Source organism: Rattus norvegicus, chromosome 13 (genome assembly GCF_036323735.1).
Source record: "Rattus norvegicus strain BN/NHsdMcwi chromosome 13, GRCr8, whole genome shotgun sequence".
Lineage (NCBI taxonomy): Eukaryota > Metazoa > Chordata > Mammalia > Rodentia > Muridae > Rattus > Rattus norvegicus.
The window spans coordinates 48,888,097-48,903,002 of record NC_086031.1 but is presented as its reverse complement, the minus strand read 5'-3'; the positions used below and the strand labels follow the sequence as shown (position 1 = coordinate 48,903,002).

Sequence of the window (14,906 nt, the reverse complement as noted above, 5' to 3'; positions counted from 1 at the left end):
CCTTCTAGGTCCTGAATTTTCCTATTTGGGAATGTCTGAGCCTGAGTAATTATCTTTGTCAACTATTTTTTTCTTTTCTTTTTTGTTTTTATTGTTGAGACAAGGTCTCTCTGTGTATCCCTGGCTGGTCTGAAGCTCTCCCATGTAGACCATGCTGGCCTGGAACTCATAAGACATTTGTCTGCCTCTCTCTCCCCAGTGCTGGATTAAAGGTGTGCACTGTCATGCCAGCTTCCTTTTTATTCTGTGTTAAAGTAGCCTTTTTATTTCTCTTCTTCCTTCCTCCTGCCTCTCCTCTCTCTCTCTCTCTCTCTCTCTCTCTCTCTCTCTCTCTCTCTCTCTCTCTGTGGTGTGGTGGTGGTGGTGGTGGTGGTGGTGGTGGTGGTGGTGGTGTGTGTGTGTGTGTGTGTGTGTGTGTGTGTGTAGAAGCCTAAGGACAACCTTAGAGCAGCCTGAGGACAACCTGATGTAATGTCCATCCTCGTGTTTTGAGGCGGGGTCTCACTGGCCTGGAGCTTAGTAGTAGGGGAAGCTGGCCAGCCAATGAGCACTGTGAATCTGTCTATCTCTGCCTCAGAGCTCTGAAATTACAAGTACATGCCACCATGCCAGCTGCTTTACATAGGTTCTGGAAATGGAACTAGCCCTGATTTTTTTTTAAATTTATTTTTGAAATAGAGTGTCACTATATAACCAAGCTCAGCCTTGAGCTCTTCTGTAGTCTTTCAAATGCTGGAGTTCTGGTTGTGTCCCACCATGTCTGGATCAACCAGATTTTATTTTGATTATTTTTAAAGCTTTTTAAAGACTTAAAGCCCTTTATTAAACAACAACAACAACCTTGTGTTTTTCCCTACTTGCTGTGATGAAGGCAGAGAACAGTATGTCTGCAACTACAAATACACTTTCCTGTATCATTTAAGGCCATTTAGAAAAGCATGTGAAAACATTTCTAACATTTTCCTTTTATAACAAAATGCTGCAATAGCTTACCCATTTACAATCCTATAGAAATCATTTCATAGTTAATCCTATTAATAATGAGAATAACATCTAATAGTGCTTCTAAATTGGATGTCATAGTTCAGACGCTTCCTAGGAAAAATGACTAGTGCGTCAGATCTACTTGCCGCTGTCCAGAGCACTGTCTGTTCATAAGAGGGCTCAGTAAATACTTGTTGAATGAATCAATGGGCTTTTCTTTTCAGGCCTGTATTGATGAGAATTTGGACATGGTGAAGTTTCTGGTGGAGAACAGAGCCAATATAAACCAGCAAGACAACGAGGGCTGGACACCCCTGCATGCAGCAGCTTCCTGTGGTTATCTCAACATAGCAGAGTGAGTGAGCGTCTGTTGTGGGTTCGATGCACATTCCTCCTCTGCTTCCCAGAAATTGAATTTCACAAAGAGTTATGAAGTTCTCTAAATGACTACAGTAGGAAATTGACTCTCAAGAGCCAGCTGACACCTATCTAATGCACAGCTCTTATCGCCAATGTTTGCTTCTGTTTTCATGTAATTCATAATTTCTGGACTATACAGAGGCAGCATTAGCCTGGTACGCTGTCTGGCTAATTTCTAAACAGCTTGTGAGTTGTAAACTTTTTTTTAAGTTTTCTATAAAACTGGTTTTTTGTTTGTTTGTTTATTTGTTTGACTTTATAAATATCACTGCCATAAACGGCAAATTGGAAGACATGGGACCAAGGCAAAGCAGTGATTGGCAGCGTGTTCCACATTGGTTGAATGACTATGGTTAATACATTAGTAGCTGTTGACCTCTGTGGGACCAGGTTGCCCAGCACAGGGTAGAAGAATTCTGACCACATGGCACCTAGCATATGGGAAGCACAAAGTAGGTGTATAGTATATGGAAGGGTGATCAGGATTTTATTTCTACTTAGGAAAGAAACATTGGCATTGAAACATCTTTAAAATTTGTAGGGCAAATTTTGATTGCTAAAGTCAATCTAATGAGGATAGACTGTGGTCTTTCGGGAAGCATATTAGTTAAGTCTGTCTAAATGATATGATTGGGGCTAGCACTTTTCTTTTCCTTATTAAGTAAAGGACAGACAGCCGTGTAGAGGTCTGAGAGCTGCATTTCCCTAGGTTTCCTGGAGTATCTCTAAGTGGCTGGGTTTCCTTTTGACCCAGGGGTTCTCAGTTGGAGAAGTTAAACCCAGGGACTGTCAGAGCAGAGACACATGAGGCACAAGTGCAGGTGGTGGACGAGGCTGTCGCTTTAGACGGTAGGTAACTGGATTGGCGCCACAGCCAAGATCTCTGAGTAGTAGAGTTTCCCTGGTTCCTCACTCCTCTCCCTGCTCTCTAACAGTAAAGATCTGTGACCTCCTCACCACGCAGACTGCCTGCATTTCAGGCCCATACAGAAGCTCTGGTTCTCATTCATACTCACTGATGCCAGTGCTCCAGTACATAGGTGCTAAGATGACTTCTTTGTCCATTTTGGACTTAGAACATTTATTTAAGAAACAAGGCTTATCAGCTTCTCATTTGTACTTGAATGTGCCTTCAGGTGGAATGTTTGAGATTGAGCCACAAAATCTCATTATATTCAACAAGTCATTTTTAATCCGTCTTTCTTTCCTTTCTCACTTATCTAGGACCAGCTGAGTCTTCTTCTTCTTCTTCTTCTTCCTTTTTTTTTTTTTGCATAGCTGAGTCTTAAAACTAGAATAATATGTGGTACTATCTTTCTGGGAAGCTGCATATAGAGAATTATTGTAATGCCTTTTGCAGTTCCTTTAGCTCATTTTAAAAGACAAGCATAGTTCCTTTGGAAATAAATTTAAAATTAGAAATTCTTTGCTCAATCAAATATTACCTTGACTGAAGTAAGCTTATTAGTGACCAACACAAATTCTGCATAAATGTCTGACCATAGTGAACTGATCCACTGGAATCCACTGCCGATGTGGATGGAGCTAGAGTTAGCATGCCTCGGTTTACCTTGTAACACACATTATTATTAGACAGGAGTTTGTTTTATTCTTTATTTGTAATATTTCAATGTAACATAACAGAGAAATAACATGATTATTTAAGTGGGGATTGAAACAGAGCCATGGCTCAGAAGTTGAGTACTGGCTGCTCATATATAGGACCTGAACTGGATCTGTAGCACATGGCTTTCTACAGCCCTCTACTATTACAGTCCAGGGGATCTGGCACCCTCTCTGGCTTCCACGGGCTGTGCACACATGAGGTGTATGGGCATTCATTGGGTCAAAACATACAAAATAGTAAAAATATTTTTAAAAAAATTAATTAGTGAGGGGCAGGATATCACTGTGTAGCTCTGGACGATCTTGGGCTCCATTTACTAGGCAGCTCTTGAACTTCAGTCCTTCTGCCTCAGTAGCCCAAGTGCTGGGGTCACAGATGTGTGCTTTCTCCACATTGGCATCTGTTTGTGTCTTGAAGAACTTATACCTTAAATTTATTTCTAGGATAATTGCCAGCAATGACCTGCAAGGGAGGGGAATGAAGGACAGAGAAAGTGGCTTTATGTGGAGACCCACGGCCATTCTCTTTCATGATCCTTGGTGATCCTTTATTGCCACATATTTCTACTCTGTATGGATGGTGTGTGTGTGTGTGTGTGTGTGTGTGTGTGTGTGTGTGTGTGTGTGTGTGTGTGTGTGTGTGTAGAGTTTATTTTTTCCTCATTTTGGGTTCAAGGAGAATACTATTAGCTGCATTATTCCTAGTGGTATTTAATTCAGGAGCAGCAAATTGGCCCAGGCACTTAGCATGAGTTATGGTTTATTGCAATGCTAACATATTTTGAGTTTTTTGAAAACATATTTTACTTTTGTGTTTTTTCCCTCCTTAAGAGAACAACAAAGGGAGCCAGTGAAATGGCTCGGCAAGCACAGGCACAGCCACCAAATCTGAGTGCCCTGGTTTGATCCTTGCAGCTCACCTGGTGGGGAAGGAACTGATTCCTGGAAGTTGTCATTGGCCCTCTTTTGTGGTCTTTAGCATGCTCATGTGCACATACACCAATAAACAAATAAGGGAATGAATAAGGAAATAGATAAGTGTTAGGAAACAGTAGCAAAATACCTTTACCAATGATCAGCTGGTCTTTCCAGGGACTTGTATGGCTCTAACAGCAGTTCTGAGCCTGTAGGAATAGCTGTAGGAATAGCTCATCCCGAGGAGTGGAGCTGGATGTGAAGGGATTGGGGAACTGGTAAATTATTGCATTTGATTGCAGTGTATATTTCAGTGCAACCGATATTTATCATGTACTCATTTGTATATACTATTTATATATTGATTTTTTTTCAGTGTAGAGGATGCATGGTTGAATGCTCACTTGGCTTGAGGGGAAGAAACCAGAAAACAAAAACTATCAGCTATAGAGAAGTGAAGGAATAATTAGATACAATGCTGGCATTCAGTAGATTTAAAAATACAGTAGCAGCAATTAGCTTTAGAGTTGAGTAAGGTGTCTTTCCCTGAGTCTCTGAGGGATGAAATGCCATTGAGCTGTTCTATTGCTGTGAAGAGATACCATGACCACAACAGCTCTTATAAAAGAAAATATTTCTTTGGGGCTGGCTTACAGTTTCAGAGGGTCAGTCCATTATCATCATGGTGGGAAGCATGGCAGCATCCAGGCAGGCCTGGTAGCTGAGTGTTCCACATCTGGATCTTCGGGTAGCAGAGAGAGAGACAGAGAGAGAGACAGAGAGAGAGACAGAGAGAGAGACATAGAGAGACAGAGAGACAGAGACAGAGAGAGAGACATACAGACAGAGACAGACACACAGACACAGACACACAGACTGACTGACTCTAGTTTGGTATGGGCTTTTTAAAACCTCAAAGCCCACTCTCAGTGACACACTTCCTTCAAGGCCACACCTTCTAATCTTTTCAAATGCTACTCCCTAATGACCTAGTACTCAAACTTAAGAGCCTACTGGGGCCACACTTATTCAAACCACCATAGGCTGTATATATGTAGAGTTGATATATCAACATTTTTGAGGCCCTATTATTATTACCAGGCACTGAGAAAGCAAAGTTCGACTTTTAATTTCAATTTTATTGATTTTCTCCCCTCTTTTGTGAGCTCTCAAATACACTAGGCATAGATATATTGATTTTATTTTAAGTCTAACCCATCTAAAAATGTGTTTTTTTGAATATCATAGTAGCTTAATAAATATTGATTGAATTGTTGATGTTTACTGATTTGTCGAATAAATTGAAGTAAAATTTACATAGTTTTTATTTCTCTTTTAAATACCTCTGAGTATCTGATAGTACTCCTAGAATTATTGGGATTCTAACTGGCCTAACACTAATTTGATTTAGACTTAAAAGACTGAGACTAATAGTTTCTGCCATACATTAGTTATGTGATTTTGAGAAAATCACTTTTTTTCTTACTTACATTTTTTCCTGTGAAAATTACTTAGCCTATTTTAACCTTGGTTCTTTAAATTTTTTTAAATATTTAATTTGTGTGTATGTGTGTGTAATGGTTTGCATATAAAAGTCAGAGAGCCACTTGTCCCCCTTCACCATGTGGGGATGGAAGTCAGATGGTTGGTCTCGTCAGCAGTCCTCCCCAACTATGTCACTCAGAGCCTCTGTTTCTTAAAGGGTAGAGTCATACTTTTGTTTAAGATTGATCTGTGTCTGTGTGCATATGTGTGCAGAGTGGGGAGGAGATGGGAAAAGAGTAGGGAGAGTGCTGAAAACTAAAAGATGAGGCAAGGCACTAAGGTTATCGCTTGCTCTTCTCCAACATTCTGTGCAGATTCCGAATCTGCTTAGTTTTAAACGTTTCTTCTTTAGTAATTTAGCTTACTTTATGAATGCAGAGTTATATAAATGGCTTGTTTTGTGGAAGTATAATTTGTTCAAATTCTAATACCTGCTTTTTTCTTCAGCTTTCACACCTACAGCAGTACTACATAGACCACCTGACACTGTGAATATTTAGTGGGATCCTGTTACATTGCTTTTGAGCGTTCTTATTTATAATACTTGAAGTATGGTATTTCTTTCTGAAAATTCATTTGGATCCTAGGAGGTTGTGGGGGTGAGGACTGCATGTCTTCCCTATTTTACCCCGTAAGACAAGCTCTCACACTGTAGTATAGGTTAGTCTTGAACTCAGCATGCAGGCCAGGCTGGCCTCAATCCTGAGCTCCTCCAGCTTCTGCCTTCCAAGAGCTCGGATTACAGCTGCGAGTTGTACACCTACCCTGCTCCCCATAGTGTTTAGAAAGACTTTGAATTTCCAGAAGTGCAAGAATTGGTATGTAGGAAATCTTGGCGTTGTTCTTGTTGGGAAATGGAGGAACCTATGGTCTTAATATCAAAGGCTATAGGGTGTAAAATGAATAATAAATGAATAACGAAACATCTCATCTGTACCACATGTAAAACCCCAAGTATGCCTTGATATCAGATTGACAGAGACCATGTTGATTTTTGCCATGCAGGTATTTTATTAGCCATGGAGCCAGTGTGGGTATTGTGAACAGTGAAGGGGAAGTTCCTTCTGACCTTGCAGAAGAGCCTGCCATGAAAGATCTTCTTCTGGAACAAGTAAAGAAGCAAGGTAATTAGGACTGAGCGGCCAGCAGAGGCCCTTCTCACACTGCCCCTTACAGAACATGAGCCCTCTCCATCATCACGTGACAGGACAGGGTTAATTCTGTCTTCACAGCACTAGTCATCAATTACCAGTGCATCTCCTTAATAACTCGCACAAGCGTAGGCCAAATGCCCAAGGATGACCAGGCTTTCCCTGTCTTTGCTGTTCCAAGGTTGTACACCCGTCCTCTAGTTAGGAGCAACCTGAGGAAGACTGTGGTCTGTCCTTTCTGTGTGTGTACATTATGTTATCTCTGTGGCTCAAGATTGCCTGAAGAAAGGCTGGAATACAGTGTGACCAAACCCATCCTGTGACTTTGGGGGGTATCCTTTCCCTGTAAGCCTGCAGGTGGCACTGTGAAGTTATTTATTAAGCCCTCTGAAAGGATCTTTAGTGTAACTGTGGAAACTATTCTGATAGTTTCTTTTGTTTGTTTGAGGTTTTAAGAGGCAGTGTTTTCATAGCTCCATGTGCCTTAGCTCACCCTGTAGCCTGGACTTCTCCTCAGACTTGCAACAATCCTCCTGCCTCTGCCTCCCTATGTTGAGATTATAGGTGTGACTCACCATACGTGGTTCTAGAACTTTCTTGAGGTAAGAAACCTAACCTAGAAGAATATATCCTGAAATTGTATGTTCTTATTTTGTAGTTTTAGAAGAAACTCATTTCAGGAAGTAGGGTGGGGGCTCTCCTATCACACACCTCAAAGTCATGTTTTTTTTCTTTTTATCCACGGTCTTGTCTAGGCTGTCCATGGAGAGCTGCCTCAAATCTTCTTCTCCATTCCAGTATTTCAAACATGCATCACCACACCTAGCTTTTAAATTCTTACATGTAAAGTTACTGAATATCCATGGACAGCAGGTCTTAGGATTCTGATAGAACCATCATGGACCTCTGGACAGGTCTGGGATGATTAGGGACAGGGAAGGCTCTTCTAAGCCACCAAGGTCATGTCCAAAGCTTTGGTGACTTTAGAACACTTGCTTGTTTATTGTTCAAAGCTACCTTGGTGCTGCGTCAGGGAATGGAGTAGTATCACAGACTGGAGGGCTAGTGAATCTGACCCAGTGACATTAAGTATCTGACCTCTTATAGAAGTTATGCACAGCTTGCCTCACGTGGTGGCTACTCTAGGTTGTGCTATTGCTGAGGTCCATATTTGGTTTTGTGCTTTACTGAATCAGAGTTTTCTATGCTAACTTAATCCTCCCACCCCACTCTTTAGCTCCTAAAACATATTTTTTTAAAGATTTATTTCTTTTATAAATATAGATGTTCTGTCTACCTCTGTACACAGAGGAGGGCATCAGATCCCATAGGACTACAGTTGTGAGCTGCCGTGTGGGTGCTGAGAATTGAACTCAGGCCCTTTGGAAGCGTAGCCAGTGCTTTTAACTGCTGAGCCATCTCCAACTTCCACTCATCCCTCCTAAAATGTTTTATAGTATACAAGTTTAAAAGTAAGTTTTAGGTCGAAAGCTAACTTTGTTTATTTTGAATTCTGACTCTTCCTTGAATGCTTTGTTGAAACAAGCATTTATGTGTGCTTTACTTCACAGCCCTGGTAGCTCTGCCGTGTCTGAGTGGGCGTCCTCTTCACCCTATGCGTTTCCCACACCAGACAGGCGATTTTTCAGCAGCTCACAGTAGCTTATTTAGGAGTCAAAAGAAGACCAAAACACAGATAAAGTCTACTTATGAGCGTGAAACCTTTTGAATGGGTGTGTTTGTGTTCAGAACATTTTGTTACTTTGTAAAGAATGTTCTTTCCTAAGGCCATGTTTACTGGCCTAGCTATTGGGGAGTTGATGGCTAAAGGGAAGAACTCTTTGATTATCTCCATATGATCGATCATAAGGGAAACAAAGTCTACATTGCCTTAAAAGTAGACTAGCATTGGCTTCAGATCACTTTCTAATCTCAGGGTTGCTCTATGTGGCTTCTGGTAAGAATATACAAGTGTATATATATATATATATATGGAAATGAGCTTTAGGAGTTCACTTTTCTACAGCATATCTTACCTGAAACAAAGACTTTGATAGTATTCTTGTGGTGTAATGAGTGGAAAAGAAAAGTGCCAAGAGCATCTAGGAATTCTAATGGGAGCTCTGCCACGGTGTGTTTGGGCCATATGCAAAGCATCCTGTGTATAGTTCCTCATATGGCAAGTGAGGTTTATAGTTACTCCACCAGAGTGTTGGGGAACTAAGATCATATAAAATATTAGAGGACTTTGGCACTTGTAACTTCATGCAAATCTTATAAAGTAAAAATAGTGTATCCTCTGGCTTTTCCGTTCTGTTGTAAAGTGTTAGGTGTGTGCTCTTCATGAATGTGCACCACACAGTGTTGAGCCTGGCTTATTTAGCCTTGGCAATTTGGTGACACAAATGGCATTGCCTTAGATTTGATGAATTACCAGCTTGAAGGGGAAACTGTTATTTGTGGTAATATTTGTGTGTTATTAACCTAATGAAACATCTTGTCAGACATGGGTGGAGCTTTAATACGGTGCTGTCTGGTGTCTGACCCCTGCAGGAGTTGATCTGGAGCAGTCGAGGAAGGAGGAAGAACAGCAGATGTTGCAGGATGCCCGCCAGTGGCTCAACAGTGGGAAGATAGAAGACGTGAGGCAGGCTCGCTCTGGGGCCACAGCTCTGCATGTAGCTGCTGCCAAGGGTTACTCCGAAGTCCTCAGGTAAGGAACTGCGTACGCTGGAAGACGGTGACATGAGTTTTAGAAGTAGAAATCTTTAACCATGGTGTATTTTCTTGTTGTCGGATTCTTCTCGCCCTGTAAAACTTCCTTATATTTTGCTGGTGTTCCTCCATAGGTGGTCTTCCTTCCTGTCTTACTGTTGGTCGCTCTTCCTGTATGTATGCATGATGTTAGTTAGACTTGAAGCACAGCGACACAGAAACATGTCTTTCAGCTCTGTGATTTGCCATTGGTTCTCCTGAAACCTTCTCTGTGACTGTACAGACCTTGACCTTTCTGGTTCTAAGATTTAGACCATTTCTGGGCTCATTAGGTCAATTATAGATCTTGAGTATACAAGATCCAACTTTACTAAGAGAATTATAGAGTAGTACATGCCTGTGTACATGCAGGCATGCACGTGTGTGTGCGTGCATGTATGTAGGTAGATGGCTCATCCCTGGGTAAAAACATCTGCAGCTAAATCTGATGAGGTAAATTCAATTTCCTACATGCTAGAGAGACAGATTCCTCCAAGTTGTCCTCCTACCTCTACTTGTGCACTGTGGCATGTATGTACCCCCCCAACGTGCACACATGTGCACACACTCAAACATGCGCATATATACATATGCATATGCATGCATGTGCACACACGGCCGAGCACACACATGCAAACATGTGCATGCGCGCGCGCGCACACACACATACACACAGACACACACACACTAAAGAAATCACTTTAAAATGTAATTTAAAAAAGCAAGAGAATTAGACTCTACTATTTTCCCTGTTTTACTTTTCTTATATTCATGCCTTATCCGACTCTTGGTGTTTAGTTTTGACAAGATTTCCAGAATACATGTTTGTGTTAGGTTGATAGAAACTAACCAGCACAGTGTAACATGGGCATGTGTAGGGAATGCCATATGCATAACCTTACAGTTCAGTGAAGATCATAAGCAATGCCCGAAGTGAGTAATATGCATTGTAGCCTGTCCCTTAGAAGGCAGAAGAAATCACAGGGTGTCTGGAGGTTAGCCTGCATCTGAAATATTAGTGGAGCGATAGCCCGTTTGGTAGAAACGTATACAGTCAGGCCATAGATGTACTTTTGGGCTTTCTTCTAGACTTCTCATTCAGGCTGGCTATGAACTCAATGTTCAGGATCATGATGGCTGGACTCCTCTTCATGCTGCTGCACACTGGGGAGTGAAAGAGGCTTGTTCCATCCTGGCAGAAGCCCTCTGTGACATGGATATCCGGAACAAACTGGTTAGTGAGCCTGAGCCTCTAAAAGGGCAATGACATCAGGTGGCTGGGTGCCTAGCACAGGCTTGATGTCCTGGTCAGTGGCCAGGACCTCGCTGGGGCTGCGGTGTCCTCTACTCCCGCTCCTCTGCTCGTCTCCATGGAAGTACAGTTAATACTGAAGCAGAATAAACCCCACCAACCCCCCTCTGCATCTACTGTGTTACAGCCCCTAAGAAACAGCAAACGACTAAAGATATTTGCTCTTGACGACAAATAAACTTTGAGAGGCCCAAGGTCCCTGTCTGTGGTGAAGTACGAAAGATTTTACTATGTTTCAATTCTGAGTCTTTTAACTGCTGAGTTCTCAGCACACGGACTCCTTTAAGAACAATTTGTAGTGGCAACGATTGTCCCATTTTGACTAAAAGTGGTCCTATTAGCCTCACTTCAAACAACTTAGAACCCTGAGACTCTTACCCCTGTGTCTCAAAGGAATCCAGGCACACGGTCCCGTCTTTCTCCCACAACTCCTGACTCCTAGTCTCGCTCTTAGATTATACAGAGTGTGCAATTGTTCCCGTGTTCCTAAAAGAAGTAACTTGCCTGGCTCCCTCCTCCTCCTTAAAGGGAGAGCATCCCTGTTAGTCTTCAGTGTGGGTGTGACCCATGAGCATTCACTGAATTCATCATCACAGTAATACTTTACAAGAGGTATGAATAGGGATTCCCCCAGACTGTTCGTCCAGCATTACAACTGGTGTAGTGATTTCTGCATCGTTTTACGCCACAGAACTCTGTGTTCGAAGGGTTTGCTGTTTCAGATTAGGGAGGCGGCTATAGGTTGGGCATCTCCAACCCAAGTCTGAAATCTGAAATATTCATTCATAATCACAGACTTTAGGAATACTGATATGAATACCAAGTAGAAAACTCCAGACCACGAAAGCACAAAGTTACTTAAACTATTATAAAAATCATCATTGGGCTATATTTGTACAATATATGTGAGACAAATACATTTTATGTTTATACTTAAGCCTTAGTCTCAAGATGTGTGCGCATGCGTGCGTGCGTGCATGTATTCTAAAGTCGAAGCACTTCTGGTCCTAAGCATTTCAGACAAAGGAGATTCAGCTTATAGTATAGGTAATAAAAGTCAGTAAGTAGGGGTTGGGGATTTAGCTCAGTGGTAGAACGCTTGCCTAGCAAGCGCAAGGCCCTGGGTTCGGTCCCCAGCTCCGAAAAAAAGAAAAGGAAAAAAAAAAAAAAGTCAGTAAGTAAATAGAGAATAGACCCTGAAACAGTCACATGACTTCTGCTTCTGTTTCTCTCTGCCATGGTGCCCTGTGTTCTGCTAGGGCCAGACGCCATTCGATGTGGCCGATGAAGGCCTTGTGGAACACTTGGAGATGCTTCAGAAGAAGCAAGATGTGGTGAGTTTGGTCGATGCTTCTACAGCTTTTCTAGCAGTTAGCAGTTACTCTGTGTGTCTCAGTCCCGTGGTTCAGTGTCATTTGCTCAGCGTTGAACTGGATATAGCTATACTTTACAGATGTTGTTCCCATCAGAAACTGTCAACAGTATGTTTGAGAACCATGCTGTAAAAGGCTACATACAATAGCCTTCAGGCAGCTACGGTCCACTGCAGAGAGGAATGTATTTCTTTCTTTCCTTCTTTTTTTTTTTTCTTTTCCTCAAGTCAGGATTTCTCTGTTTAATAGTCATGGCTGTCCTGGAACTTGCGCTGTAGACCAAGCTGGCCTTGAACTCAGAAGTCCACCTGCCTCTGCCTCCTGAGTGCTGGGATTAAAGATGTGTACCACCACCACCCCACTGTATTTCTTTCTTTTTTTTTTTTTTTTTTTTTTTTGTTTCGGAGCTGGGGACCGAACCCAGGGCCTTGCGCTCACTAGGCAAGCGCTCTACCGCTGAGCTAAATCCCCAACCCCCTGTATTTCTTTCTTAATGAGGTAATACTGCAAAGTTGTCACAAGGTGTTGGACAGTACTTGGTTAGTAGTGATTCACACTTACTTTATCTGGAGAAAACATCCAGAATTTAGTTCTCTTCTCTTTCCTGCTTACTTCAAAACCTTTATTGATTGTTTCTGCCTTTCTCCTGGTGCTCTGCAGAAGGGCTGCATGTGTGATCAGAAAGCCACCAGGACACAGGGAAGCGTGGCCCACTCCCATTTTCTGCCAGTGAGGAATTGGACAGAGGAATAAAATTAGTATGGACAGAAAGCACTGGTTTTCGTTTTCCCCCGTTTGCATGTAGTGTAGGGCGAGGGAGCTTAAGTTTAGGACCAATCAATGTAGGAAATAGAGTGGGTTTCGATTCAGAACTATTTGACTTAGTTGTGAAACACTGGTGTCTCTGACGTGAGGGGTGTTTGGATCATTGTTGTTACTTTAGGCTCAGTTAGAAAGCTACATACATGAACTTCAGACAAACAACGAACAGTTCATGTTTTCTCTGCTGAGTATTCAGGATCACTTGTGTGGGAGTGCAATCCAAAGGCAGTGTTAACACCAATGATAGCAGCATCGGCCTTCCTTAGACTAGTGCTCCACTTTGCATAGTTAAGTTTTTGTGTTTCTGTAAAATCTTATCATCTGAAGTCATTTTTAGACTCACATAAAAATTGCAGACAAACATGCCCTTTAACTAACATAATTGGGTTTTAGACATAAATGATGTCTCCTTCAACCATTTGATTTCATTCCTTAGCCCAGGCTAGTCTGAACTTACAGTCTTTCTGCCTGAGCCTTCCTAGTAACCAGTATGATGGCCTACACACCCAGACTCAGCTTCCCCACAAAACCTTGCTATTCTAAAGGAGCCAGTGTTTTTCTTTGTCTTCTACATAACCTTACCATATGTTACATGTAGTTTTATGCTACCACCTTTTACTCTGGGATAGGTTGCCCTACTAGCTCCCTCCTGGCTTCCCTTTTACTCTACCTGCCTTTAGCTCACCACTCTACCAGTCCTCTCCCAGCTTCCCTGAATCCTCGGATAAAATACACACACACAATTTGTTACTTTATAACTTGCCTTCTAGGCACAGTTGCTGGGTGTTACTGGAAAAGCATATCCTTACCAGGTTTTTATCTCTGTCTTTTCACTTACTTTAAATTTCAGTGGCTTGTCCCACCTAGCCCTTGCCAAACATCCTTGGCCACCCCCCTGTAGCTAAGACCACACATGGTTGCTATGTTCTTCTTCCTCTAAATCATAGCAGAAAGACCTCTCTCTCCTTCCTTTTGTCTACTTTTTCTTCTGGGACCTGGACGTTCCACCTGTATCTTCCACTCAGCAATTGGCCCCCGGCTTTCTTTACTGACAAATCAAGAGCCAATTGGGGGATAAGACATTAGCATCAGAGCATCCCCCTTCAGATATAAATATATTTTGTCTCGAGTACACATCTAAGTACCAGACCATTTTCCCCTCAGGGCTTATTTCCATATAGCGTCTGTGATTTCTTTAGAATTATTGCTAACTTATTTTGCTGTATGAATCATAAAGCATTCTTCCCAGCTTGCTTTTGGCTCTTAACCCTTATAAGCTAGGCTTTTCTTTTCTTTCTTTCTTTTTTTTTTTTTTTTTTTTGGTATTAAGGTTTGGTTTGGGTTTTGAAGGAATAATTTTCTTGAATCTCCAGCAGCATAGTTTCCTTTTCTATTTTGATAAGAATTTTCTTCTGTTACTTTCTCCTGGGGACAAAGTAGTATGCAGATTGATGATGTGTTTGTCTTTTTTTTGTTATGTCTTGTTTTTTACTTTTTGTGTTTTCAGAAGGGTAGTCCCATTTTGGCCCTTCTCAATACTATTGATTTTTCACAAATTGTCAACTTTTCCCCCTTCTCTCTATTTTCTTAATTTCCAGCTTCGAAGTGAAAAGGAAACACGGAATAAGCTTATTGAGTCAGACCTGAATAGCAAGTTTCAAAGTGGACTCTTTAAGAAGTAAGATACAAGCTTACTTGTATGCAAGGAATTGAGATGCCCTGGATGCTGTGTGTGTGTGTGTGTGTGTGTGTGTGTGTGTGTGTGTGTGTGTGTGTGTGTGTGTGTTTTACTTGAGAATTTTTATATTAAAATGATTGTGTGTTTTATTCAGTCCAATGATCTTCAAAGCATGGGGATGTTTGTGGGCAGGGGAAGTAGCGCTGAGCTGGGCCTTAAGATGAATGAATGTGCATACACTGGGAGACTGTGCTGGCAGCATCTCTTCTAGCCTAGCCCAGGGGTTCTTAGTCCTGCCTGCTCCCCTCATTATACAGGGGTTTCCT

General features: G+C 41.8%; 1 protein-coding gene across 13 annotated transcripts in view; it reads left to right on the top strand.

Moving 5' to 3' along the window:
* The window catches only part of Ppp1r12b (protein phosphatase 1, regulatory subunit 12B), a 197,678-nt gene that overhangs the window by 45,931 nt on the left and 136,841 nt on the right, over positions 1–14,906 (top strand). For 12 of the 13 annotated variants that reach the window (XR_005492243.2, XR_010056917.1, XM_063272303.1 and 9 more), the window contains 6 exon segments: positions 1,209–1,339; positions 6,496–6,614; positions 9,195–9,354; positions 10,485–10,629; positions 11,967–12,041; positions 14,501–14,580. Coding sequence is in view for 11 of the 13 variants with exons in the window: in XM_063272303.1 (XP_063128373.1) it covers positions 1,209–1,339; positions 6,496–6,614; positions 9,195–9,354; positions 10,485–10,629; positions 11,967–12,041; positions 14,501–14,580 (710 nt within the window). In the remaining 2 variants the exon portion in view is untranslated. 13 annotated transcript variants of the gene reach the window in all.